This window comes from Centruroides sculpturatus, unplaced genomic scaffold (assembly GCF_000671375.1).
Source record: "Centruroides sculpturatus isolate CEXI.00-Female unplaced genomic scaffold, Cexi_2.0 scaffold1985, whole genome shotgun sequence".
Lineage (NCBI taxonomy): Eukaryota > Metazoa > Arthropoda > Arachnida > Scorpiones > Buthidae > Centruroides > Centruroides sculpturatus.
In genome coordinates, this window is record NW_019386149.1 from 32,791 (window position 1) to 46,006 (window position 13,216).

The 13,216-nt window shown below is 28.6% G+C and overlaps 2 protein-coding genes across 3 annotated transcripts; one reads left to right on the forward strand and one right to left on the reverse strand.

Moving 5' to 3' along the window:
- Positions 1-724: 724 nt before the first annotated feature.
- LOC111613810 (homeobox protein Wariai-like) lies at positions 725-11,084 on the reverse strand. 2 transcript variants are annotated; one of them, XM_023355158.1, is made up of 5 exons: positions 10,934-11,084; positions 4,849-5,025; positions 4,313-4,495; positions 3,988-4,226; positions 725-3,682 (listed from the first exon to the last, which is right to left on the reverse strand). In XM_023355158.1, the coding sequence occupies exons 2-5, from the start codon at positions 5,015-5,017 to the stop codon at positions 3,158-3,160; spliced, it is 1,116 nt and encodes a 371-aa protein (XP_023210926.1). In that variant the 5' UTR covers positions 5,018-5,025; positions 10,934-11,084; the 3' UTR covers positions 725-3,157. The 2 variants fall into 2 exon arrangements, with proteins under 2 accessions (XP_023210926.1, XP_023210927.1); XM_023355159.1 differs by lacking the exon at positions 10,934-11,084 and adding an exon at positions 10,607-10,895.
- On the forward strand, positions 7,455-8,963 carry LOC111613813 (uncharacterized transcriptional regulatory protein YLR278C-like). The gene has a single exon (XM_023355162.1). It carries the CDS (start codon positions 7,455-7,457, stop codon positions 8,961-8,963), a length of 1,509 nt encoding a protein of 502 aa, XP_023210930.1.
- Positions 11,085-13,216: the final 2,132 nt, after the last annotated feature.

Genomic DNA, 13,216 nt, shown 5'->3' on the forward strand with positions numbered 1-13,216 from the left:
CCAATTTTGAATAATAATAATAATAAATAGAAAAAGATTGTTAAATAAAAATGCAAACCACAATGGAATGTACAATAAATATTAACCACAATAAAATTGTAGGCCACAATGGAGTGTCAATAATTTTTGACATATTTGCAGATGACAACTAGATGGCAGGACAAAGACCTGCACTGTGGAGGACCAGCATTTGAATCCAGATATATTCAAAGTTCTACAGACAGTTTGTCAGACCTCTTCCTGTACTATTCATTTTTTAGAAATGAAAAGGATTGATGTTCCCTTTTATAACTCTGGTCATAGGTTCTAGTTTGATTTTTTTAACATAACTAGGCATCCTTTGATCTCAAAATTGCCTTTTCATTTCTCAACAACTTTGATAACAACATACAACATATTGAAGAAAAATTCTTCTATTTTTAACAATCTCTGGAATGACAGAAAGAAAATGGTAAACTGTAAAGAAATTTTAATAATGGATCTAATATACAAAAGCAGGTTCTACAGAAATCCAATCATGGATGAAAAGAGTCACAACTATGGAATATGTATGAGAGAATAATAGATTAGAGATGTCCAGTTGCACAGAGATAAAGATGTTTTGTTATGATAATGTTAAAACAGAAATATTAAGATACTATAAGATCAAGTAGAATCAAGTAGAAGTGTTAGAAAACCTGAAACTAAGAAACAACCTAAGATTAGTTGAAAAGAGTTAGATTTTCAAATAAACCTTGGAATCATTAGTGGTGAATCAGAGTAATGCATAGAATGTCCCAACTGCATTGAAATAATTAGTATATAAGGTGATAGGGAAATAAAATATGATTGATTTTGTTAATAATAATACTTTTGTTTAACAAAAATTATTTGTTAACATCTTTAGTGTAAAACATTGTAATTGCTGTAGGGATTTCTATTCTATTTTTTGTTTTTTAATTTGTATCCTTTGCTTTCACAATAACAGAACTGTATTTCTGATGATGAACAGTTATTATTTGAAAGTATAACATCATTTTTTGTATTTCAAGTCATAAAGCATTTTCTATTTAGTAGTAATAAAAATGAATAATTGAAATATTACAAATGTTCAATATACGAACATAAATGTGTATCATGGAAAAGACCTAATATACCCCTGCCTGTAAAATAAAATTAATGCACATTTAAAATGAAAAATAAATTATATATATAACAAGAAATACACATAATGAAACTTTATATATATATGGCATATTACTTTAATACAAGTGCTTACCATTCTGTCCTGAAATCAAATATTCTGAATTTTTAGAATTGTAGAATCAGTTTTATTTCTTCAAAATGTTTATTTCACTGTATTTCCATCAATTTGTGTAACAAATAATTAATTTATTTAACTATCATAACATGTAACCTCCCTTTACTTAACTGGAGATTAAAAACAAAAAGCAAATCAGTACATTCTGGCCTCTCAGCCCAACTTTAGAGGTACCAAAATGCTTATTAACAATGGTTTTTGTAAGCTTAAAAATATTTATATTAAATTTTTATTTTCATTAAAAACATTGAAAAAAAAATTCTAAACTGTACTTATCTAATTATGAAAGACATTATTATTCAGAACAGTGGCAAACTTCTGAAATATACAGGGTGTCTATAGTTAAAGTATCCCACTTTAGACCTTTATGGAGACAATTGTTAAGAGATAAATGTGCCTACAAAATTTTATCAATCTATCTCAATTTATCAGTAAGACTATGGACAGAGTTTCAAAAATAGATATAGATTCCCAGTAACAAAAGTTATAATGATACAGTACCAGTGTCACAGCAGTATTGTAGAAACTGTGAAAAATGCTTTCTGTCACTTTTAGTCACACACTGCAATTGAGTTATCACATTAGCAACAGCCAAGTGCAAGATGTTAGGACTAATGAAATTTAATTCTCCTCTTTAGTTCTGATGAATTTACAACTTTCTATAACCTGCGTTTTTCAAATAGCCTCTTAAACAGAAGTCATAAGGTACAAGATTGGGTGAACAAGCCAATTGCATTGTAAAAGACTAACTAATCACCTTTTTCATGGTATGCCAGTTGGAAACCACTGACTTAGATAATAAAAACAGCATTAATGTCTTTTTTGTATGTTATTTATTTTGGTACTTTATTGCTTAGGATTCTGAAAAAATAACACTCAGGCATGAAGGTTCCTTGGATATTAAAAGTTTAAAGTAAATGTTCTAGGAAAAATGATATAATAAAAAATACAATAATTTTAAAAAATATTGACATTTTAATGATCAATAATAAGCATTTCTTTTGCAATTATAATATAAATTACATAAATATTTTTGATACCATATCAATATGTTTTTTTTTTAATTTGAAAGACACTATTCATTTTGTTATGCATTACTGTTTCACAGTATTTTGATTTTATTCTCAACACTTAAAACATTTGGGAAAGCTTTAATGTTTAAAACAGTAAAAGTTAACATATAAATTATGCTCTCTTAGCATCACATTCATTATGGAACTTCTTACAAAATTCATATACTGTATTACTTTGAACTTAAGTTACTGTTTTTCTGCACATTTTCAAACTGAAAATGGAGTCATCTTCAATTCAAAGTAATATCATATCTATAAAACCAATTTTTCAATTCATTAACTAGCCATTGATTTATAATCTATATAGTATAATTATAACAATTTGAAATATAATCACAGAACAATTTTAAACTGTTACACACATAAGAAAAGTGATAATTTATGTCTGTTAAATTAATAACAGTAGTTTATCACATACAACATAGAAAATTCTGGATGATTTTGATATTCATAATAGCAATAACAATGAAATGAAATTTTAAAACTTAAAATAAGAGATTTCTTTTGTATTACTTAAAGAGTAAATGGAAAAACAAATCTATAGACTATTGTTACTGTATATTTTATACAGTTATATAGTTAAATTTCAAAATAAAATTGAGTATAAGTATTGCAATATATTCAGATCTTAATATTAAAATACTTTTATTTTTAAAATATTTAATAATGATCTCTATATTCATACCATTTTTGCAATTATGTTTAAATTCTGCTGAGATGTAATATTAGCAATCTTGTAAATTTTGTTTAAAAAAAAAATAAAATAAAATAAATGCATAATTTTCTAATATGCTAAATTCAAGAATTCAGTGATTGGATTAGGTAAAGGAAGCTGATTAATTATGTCTTCTGCTCTTACTCCCAAATATTTACGAATGGCAGTCCTACAAAGATTTTTCAGAGGTGGAAATTCTCTAGACTTTGTTATTAACCAGTCTCTGAATTCACTTCTAATTTCTCGAATAAATAATTCGTCCTTAACCCATGTCTCATTTTGCATATTGAGTCCTGATGCAAGGAGGAGGAAAATTAAATTCGTTTTTCCATCTTTTGCTAAATAGTATAGAGGTGTTAAACCCAGAGCATCTCGAACATTGGGATTGCATCCAAATCTAATTAATAACTCAACCAAACAATCATCGTTTCCATTTATTGCCAGATGAAGAGGTGACTGACCCAACCAAGTGTTGACATTCAATTCACATCCATTTTTCAATAATATTTCAACAATTTCATTACATTGGTAAAAATGACAGTGCTTAACTGCAATCAGTAATGCATTTTCTCCAATATTATTTTGATGGTTCACCTATTAAAGAAAAAATTAAAATGTATAATTAATTATTTCAAATATCACCATCATCCTTTATTGTTAAGATTATTTAGCAAACAGTTTAATATGAAAAAGATCAAAACATTTACTTTAATTTGGAAAAATTTCCATGCTTTGCTTAGCATTTTTTAATAATTCATAAAGCTTTTCTAATTTTAGAAGCATCACTAAAAGATTATTTATTGCCAATGTAATCTTACAAAAACTGAAATTCTTAATTATAAAGAAAAAATTGATATGAATTATATTTTGATAATTATAGAATTTATAAATAAATATACTTTGGCTCCATTTCGGAGGAGAACTGAGATGATTGTAGGATCTGAAGAAAGACAATTGGAGGCATGGAGTAAAGGAGAATTCCCATATATATCTGTAATGTTAACATCTGCTCCCTTTTGAATAAGGAATTTAACAATGGATGTTTTTCCCTCCATACATGCTAATATCAAAGCTGTACGACCATCTTGATCTTGTTTGTTGATATCACTTCCAGCTGCAACTAACATCTTCACAACAGCTGTAAATACAATAAGATATTTAATGAGTGTAAAAATTCATTAAAAAAATAATAATAATTTATTATTTTTTTAAATGAATTTTTACCTAGTTCCCTTGCTAAATGTAGAGCAGTTTGACCAGAATTTGAAAGTGCTTTAACATTTGCTCTATTCTGCAATAATATTTCAGTAATACTTTCATATCTAAAAATTGCAGCTAAATGAAGTGGAGTATGTCCAGATGCATCAAACTGGTTGATGCTACATCCCCATTTTATGAGCAATCTCACTAAAAACAAATTGTTTAATTATTAAAATAGTTAATATTGTTATACACAAATTTTTAAAACAATCACCAAAATATGATATAATTAAAATACTCATAAACACCAAAACCAGCAAAAATCTCCAGAAAATGTATGGGGGCTTCCTTCTACTGGAAGCTCTTCAAGTTAAATATGTGCTATTGTTTAACATTTTGTTCAGTTCTGAATTCTATGAATACCCGATTATACCCAATTGTGACCATTATCAACAGATGAAAATGTTCATATCAATAAAAAGAGTGGAATTTTTTTTTTTTTTTTTTTTGCTAGTTTTGGTGTTTGCGAGTGTTTCAAAACATTTTAATTATTTTCTTACCCATTTCAACATGGCCTCTTTCAACACACAAACATATTGCTGGTTTCTCTTGAGAATCTACATAAAATCTAGTATCTGGATCTACACCCTTTGTTAACAGCCCTTCTGCGAGATTAATGTCATTGTTTTGTATTGCAACCAATAAATTTGATTTTAATAATATTTTCATTCTTTAGCCTGTAAAATATGAAAAACAACATAAATGCATTAGTTTAAAATTAAATTATACAATATTTTTAGATTATTAACTTTCATAATAGTAGTAATTTAATTTAAAAATTTGAATGCTCAATAATTCTTTGAAAAGAAAAATTTGGCTATTATTTTCTAATTTTCCTGGTATAGTATTGCACCATTGCAATACTATACCAGGAATTAAAATATGTTTTTGAATTGAACAATTTAAAACAAAAATTTTAAAATAATATAACTTGTTTTAATATCAACAATTATACAGTTAGATTCTTTATTATAAATTTCTGTTCCAACTGTTCAGTTTTTTTGTATGATGATAGCCAATGTAATGATTGAAAACATTTCTTATTAAATATATTTTGGCTTCCTTCATTAAGCAGTTTTTTTTAGCATGATGTTAACCTTTCAACAGTGGAATAGTCAGATATGGTGCTACCCTTAGTAGTGGAGAATAAACAAAATTTTTAGAGTATTTTTCCACGTATTTTTTCTCGTTACTATTTTGAAAAAAGATTTTGTAAACAGTTATGTCTAGTAAACAAAAGTCTTTTTTTATTGTTACATAATTTATTTTTTATGTGAATTTTTTTTTTCGTGGTAGTTTTAAGCTAGTTTTTGGTGATACCCCCCAAAAGAATTGACATATATATTTGTCCCTCACCACTGCCACACAATCGCCCTTGACGAATATATTCATCGCTCACTGCTGAGTGGTTAAGTTTCAAGATAATATAATAATTTTGTTAATCCCTGTTAATTTTTTAACTAGTCAGCTGTATTTTTCTAGTCATTTTAATCTTGCAGCATGTTATACTTTATTTAGCAACAATACAGTACAGTTTTTGCACAATTTTATAAGTGAACAAAATTTTAATTCTTTCATATTACATGTAAAATAATTTGAAATATATTTTTATTTCTAATGTTTTTAAGTAATAATCATCAAAATTTCAACTTTCTTGGATATTAATATGTTACAAAAGAATAAAGTTTATATAAATAAAATATGAACAATAGCAATTAGCTGTTTATATCTTTTTACTTAATTATACTTTTCAATAGACTACTAATTTCTCATCAGAGTTTGGTTCACTGTATTTTACAACATATAAGACACATGGGCATATAAAACATATTCCCATTTCAGCATAGAATATTTAGAAAAAAGTATTTAGTGTATTTAAGCCATCCCACATAATAAGATAACTGGGAGGTTAATTAGATAGTAACATGTTAAATGTTGAGAAAAGTTTACTGCTTAACTTTTAAGAGTTGAATACCATATGACAAATGATTGATTGATAACTATCTTATGTTAGCTGACTAATATTTACAATAATTCTCTTTTTTAATAATTAAAATTAGTGATGATAATATGTTTAATTAAACAATAACATTTTTATTGAAGAGTTGGGCTAGGAAGACACACTGTAGCCTACTGAAGTCTGTTTGGGGAATTCATTAGACTATAGGAGGTTGCAACTTCACATATAAGATGCAGAGCTATTCCCCTTCTGCAAAAGTTGCATCTTATATGCTGTAAAATGTAGTATATTTATTTCATTCTTTTACCTAAATTTGTTTAAGATACAGTTACAAATATTTTGATTAATGTTTTTGTGTTTTTTGAAGACAAGTTTACAAATGATGTCAAAAAATTAAAATTAGATTAATATCTGATGATTTGAGTAGTGTACTAAGTACTTTGGAACAATTATAAAGAATCCATTCTATTACAATATATTGTGTATGCATATGTTCAGGATCATACTCTTGATACAGTATATGACAATCCAAAATTTTTAATTCAGTAGAGCCTCGAAAACTCAGCCTAATGTGGACCGAAGGGTGGCCGAGTTTGTGAAAATGCCGGGTTATCGGGAATGGGGTTAAAAAAAATAAGTATGAGTGTTTCCTCAGAAAATACTGTACTGTACTTGTATGTATTGTTTACTTGAGAATACAACAGAGAATAAACTGCCCAAATACCCTTAAACAAAGGAAAAGTACGTCTTTTATGAAGGCATAGAGCCTTTACTACATAAAAATGAAAATTAATGAATACACTGTGTACAGTAATTTACCTGATAAGACAGACCTCAGAAAAATACTTTGAGGCATAAAGCTGTCTTTATCATGAAAATTAATTAACTAAGGATTTTTTTGCCCTGCCAGGGTGTGGCCGAGTTATCCGGAGTGCCGAGTTTTCGAGGCTCTACTGTATTTCAAAATGAAAAGTTTAATTTAATTAATTAATTAAATTAAACTTTTATTATTAATTTATACTAAATTAGTATAAATTTAATTAATTAGAATAAATATTATAATTATAATTTACCTTGTGTAGTCTAATAATTAGCTTTAATTGTGAAAGTTCATTTGTCATGACAGTTTTTAACAATAGTTTAAAGATGTTAGTGTGTTCTCCGTCGGCCAAGGAAGACGCAATGAGATTGAAACGAAGCATCCGGACTTCTCACGAAGACAGATTTCTCTTACAGAACCAACTAAACCAACAGAACGAAGATAAAGTCAGCAGTTTAAGGACTCGATCTGGCTATAGAGTCTCTCCCAGTGGAATCAGAATACAACAGGGATGGCATTTCTTCCAGAATCACAATCAACAGTCGAGCCCGTCACCCACAAAAACATCCCAATGTGGCTACAATCCAAATTTAGCATCGCCCTTGGAAGATATGAGCGATCAGGCCATGTCTTTGTCATCTCCAGAAGATATATCCAAGAACGGAACTACTGAAGACGATAGCTTATCCGATCTGGAATATACAGAAACTAGCCCTTTGCTAACTGGAAGGAACTTGAAGAAAAGTTTAGAAGAGGAGGACGACTTCGAAGATTTAAGCGAAGATTATAACAACAATAACAACAATCATTGCAACGCTAGCAGCCCCGAAGTTGATCCCGAAGACATCGATAGTGAAGATTCTTTGTTCTCCGATTCCTCAGATATGTCAGATCAAGCCGGAAAGGATTGCTACGTTCTGGAGAATACTTACAATAATAATAACTTTTTGGAAAATAATACTAGGGACCAATTATACATCGGAGACGAGAAGCAATACGCAGATACTCAATTGGATAGGAGGAGTTCGGATGAGAAAGCGAATCCCACTTTGGTCTTCTGCAATTCCTCGTCAGAGTCTCCGAAACTGACGGAAGGCCTTCAGAAAGGTAATAATCTTCCGGATGTGTTGCCCCTCGACGCTACAAAGTCTCCGAGTTCGGGTAGTGGGCCAGATACTAACGATGTTAGTCCCATGAGTGATATTAGTTGTTCTTCGGATTTAGACGTGAACATAGCTTCCAACCAAGCATTCAACAATTTCTCGATACCTCTGAGTAAGCATAATGATATTCAGTGCCTCGTTCAGGACACTGTTCAGCAAGAAAAGATAAACATTCGAGAATTTAATTCCGAACAGTTTTCGACTTCTTTCGAGGAATCGAAAATTTTGAACACTGTGGAATCTCTGCCGCGTAACATGACCAAAGAATATCAGCATCAGTTAAGGAACCGTAGCGGATGGAATCACGGAGAAGATTGGCAAAAATCGCAGAACGTACACGAAGCGGAGGAAAAATCTATCACACCGAATAAAGAAGAAAATACTCAGGATAATAGGGAACAAGAATTTACAGAACGGTGTGAACAGCGGGCGGAGGATTTATTAAAAATCCTACAGGATTCACCCGCTAACATGGTTCGTTGCCCCGAAAGGATCAACGATTCTCAGAGGAATGGACTTCCTGTAGATTTATTAACCGGGACTTTAGATGCCAACGGAGCTTGTGTGCCTCCTCCCTATTTCGGTGACGAAAATCATAACTGTGACGTCATCACTTCCTCCTTAACACCCGAAGATAATAACGCTGTCGAATTAACGCCTNACTTTTGTTAACTTTTGAAACCTAACCCTATCTTTTGCATTAGTCCTTTGTTTTGTATAGCACAGATTTACATAACAAGGCATTTTTTCAGAATGTAACTACCATGTTATAAGAGGGATACCTGTAATTTTGTTGAAATATCATAAATATCTCCATTGAAAAAATATTTAAGTTTAAAATAAAAAGTAAGACACATTAGCACAAAGTTAAAATTGTATGTGGCATCATCTGTTATGAGATTTTATTAATCATTATAAAAAGGCAAAAGGTTTAATTTTGAGGTTAGCAATGAGTTTTTAAAAAAAATAGTAAATCCCAATAACAAGTAACATTTTTCATTAAAATGGTAACTGCTGCAGCAAACTAGTTGTAAAATTATTAAATTACTGTATTTGAATCCTATCATTAGGATGTGAAAAGCAAATCATTATATATACAACACAGAGAAGGCGAGTCAAAAATAGTTCAAAAACTGTATGTAATTAATGGATGGCCCCTCAATATAAGTAACAATATAGTTAAAAGAATACTGTTTCTAAATTAAAAACTAGGAAAATAATAAGCCAATACAGCTCATTCTTTATGCAAATAGAAATATGAAAAATATTTGGTTCATTATTAGTTTAATTATAAATGTATTAGAATTTGTGAAATTTGAATGATATAGTAATATAGCATAAATTTTGTATTTTTTAAGCTGAAAGATTTTATATTTTTCATTAGCTGAAAAAATAATTTGGTACTATTTTGGATATGATTCATATTTTCTTTATTAGTTTCATCTAGATCGCCTACAGCTACTTATTTAAATCATATTTTTTTTTTTACCTGCTGTTTAGTATTGCCTATGTTGTAATACAGTATATGCTATTGTTTCCAAGAAAACAAAAGTCAACTAGACAAGTCCTGAATTACAGGATTTATAGGAAGAAAGAAATAATAAAATTATATTTTTATTATTTATTTAAAACTATAAAACTCAATGTAAATATTTTATTAATATATTCTAATATTGGATAGATATTATATAGATAACATAATAATTACATAAACTTACAAAGCTTATGACTTAATGATAGAATTATTACATATAATTAATATTTATTAAATTATTTGAAATGGAAACACTATATTTTGTAAAATATAAAGTAAATTCAACTATATTTTGTGTTATTAGCCACTCTCAAACCTTTACAGTAAAAATGATCTAATCTTTTTGGCTATCTCAGCATCCATCTTCAGGATACATCATATAGAACTTATGATACTTATATAACTGCTGTGTTCATTTTATATTATTGTATATTTTTAGTTATTTTTATTTTTATGTTTTTTTTTTGTATATTTTATCTTATTTATTTATTCTATAACAATTTTATCATTTAAATTGACTATCAGATTTTTTAAACAAAATCCATCAAAAATGCCAATCCTCTAATTTTGTTTATTTCTTTGTTCATTTTTCGATTTTACTCGTAAAAGAAGATTCTCATCTTATAAAATACGTAATAATTTCAAAGTTAAAATATAAATACACAAACATCAAAACAGTAAGACTATGTCATATATTTCATATTACTTACATAAACATGTTTTTTTACATTACATCGTTATTAAATCATCAAAATAATTATTTACACGTTATTTTACTTACTTGTATTGTTGTTTTTTTATGTTTAAACTATTAAACCCTGGAAGATAAACAAATAAATATATGTAGTCTATGAAGAGATTGTGTGAATTCTTCACTTGTTTCGTTGTTCAGTTCAATTTGTAACATAAAGAAGATTTAAAAATTTTCAAATTACGCAAGAAACTAGTCAGTCACAACTGTTGTCGTCCTTGGATTGAAGAGTGAAAACACGAAAGGTTCAAGGTAAAGGCGTAACTCTTACATCATTCAATTATTATTATTATTATTGGTATTATCAGCTTATAAAGATCAAATATAACTTCAAATTACGTATATAAGAATCCTTACCTTCTTTTTATTAAAAAAACACAACGATTTCTTTTGACTTTAAAAACATAAACAACGTGACTATCGACTCCCGCGAAATAAATGCAGCTGATTGCTGGAAACGCCCTCTGCATTTTAAAAATAGCCATTGTAATAAGTTTAAAAATTTGAAATATTTTTAAGAATATTTTATTACATTTAATAAAAATATCAACGAATTAATAAATAACAATAATAACAAATTAATTTAAACGTGTATTGAGTATATTTTAGATAATTCTATCAGGAAAATTCTTCTATGCATTGACAATGAAAACCTGTTAGTGTTATGGTTTAGATTTGTAAAAAAATTACGGAAAAAGGTTATGCAATAACAGCTCTTATATTTAAAAATAAATCATTTTTCAAGGATAAAATGAAGAACGAATGACGATCAAGGTTAAATTGTTAAATCGTTTAATTATATAAAATATATAAGACATTAATTTTGTCACAAAACGTACACTTTACGCCAGTCTGACGTCATCCCCATATAGTAATTTTTAATAATGAGAAAATATCAATTAATGTCAAGTTAACGTAACTGTGTATACTATTCTAACAAAATAAATGACTGAAGTCTTATATCCTTACATTTTAATTTTTAAAATTTTTAAGTGCATTTGTTTTCTTAGAATCGTTTAAATAGAGAATAATATACGTCAGATTAGCCATTTTGGTTCCAAACATTTGGTTAACTAATTATTGATTAAATTTGTTTGCTTATTTTTTCATTCTTCTTTACTTGTATGTTCGCATTGTTGTACGCATATACTGTATTCATTTTTTTACTTTTTTCTTTTTATTTAGAGGTTTGTTTTGGGGCGGTTTTTTGTCTTGTTCGACATTATCCGTATCAACTGGTAATAAGAAATGAATAATAAATGACCTGGGGGCACTAAAAGGGCCTCTTTATGCCATCGTGAGTCTGGCCAAACTTACATTGGGCCCGACGCATCCCATTCAGCCTACATAAGAAAAATTGCTGGTTACTCGCTCGGATTTGATTTCGAGACCTTTCCAGAGCAATATGGTTGATGCTTTAAAAATAACAGCAACTTTCAATTTCGTGATTTTATGTTTGTACACATAATACACACAAACATCAATATACTCAATTTTATTTTTAGTACGTACACAAAATTCAGAAAACTAAGCTGAATTGGGCGTGTAATATTTAAAATATTTTTGCACTTTTATACAAGTACAAAAATATAACTTTCTCCGAATAACTAAGAATTGGGTACTCTTTGGTTAACGGGAAATCAGTCAATCGATGAAATCCGATTCGCGTTTACATCTTAATACTTGCTTTTACATTAAATTACATATAAACTTAATTAGAATGCAAACCTACCCTTTTTCATTAAGAGTATATAAAAGTTATAAAAGTCGATTATGAATTTAAACAATGTTAATACACCTTTGATATCAAAAGTGATTAGCATATTTTCGTGTTAGTATAATTAAAAAAGTCAAATTTCAAATTCTAGTTATTATACGTGTAACTTGTTATTTTATGTTATTTGGTAATAAATTCGAAATTAATATAATATAATAGGGCAAATACTAATTTCAAATCTCAATGGAAGTGCATTCATCAACAATCACATTATGCCAAGTGTTAGAATTTCATTACAGCATAAAATTCTTGTTAAAATTACTTTGAAATATAATGACACAACAACTTTCAATAGAATACATAAATACTAAAACCTTTAGACAAATTAAATTTTTCACTCGCAGCGTGTAGCTTTCGTTTATTATAATTTCACATTCTGTATTTATCAATAGAATGTGTATTGCGCTTGTTAATCCTCTTCTGCTTTTTGTGCACATTCAATTTATTCTATGAGAAATACTGGTAAAGCAATCGTTTAGAATCTTTTTCACTTGCTGTGAAAAAATTTTATCTATATAATTAACAAAAATTCATTTGAATACAAGTAAACGAATCATTACAAGAATTTGAATTTCAATTTTAATGGCGAAGATAAGTGAAAAGTAAATTGTTACCAGAGCCTCTTCAGCCATCGGTCGTATCGACCGATGTTACCGCTTCCCGGGACGTGGACCCAGAGGTTGGATTTTGGGAAGCGTGTTCGTGTTGTGAAACGGTGTTGTTTATAATGCACGTGAATGGAATGGTTGGTGATTGGATGCGACGAATGTGTCGTTGTTTGAACTGTGTGTTTCAGCGTGAGGGATGTTGTTGTTTATGTGCGTGGATGTGAATTACTAAACTAATGTGAGTACGACAAGGGG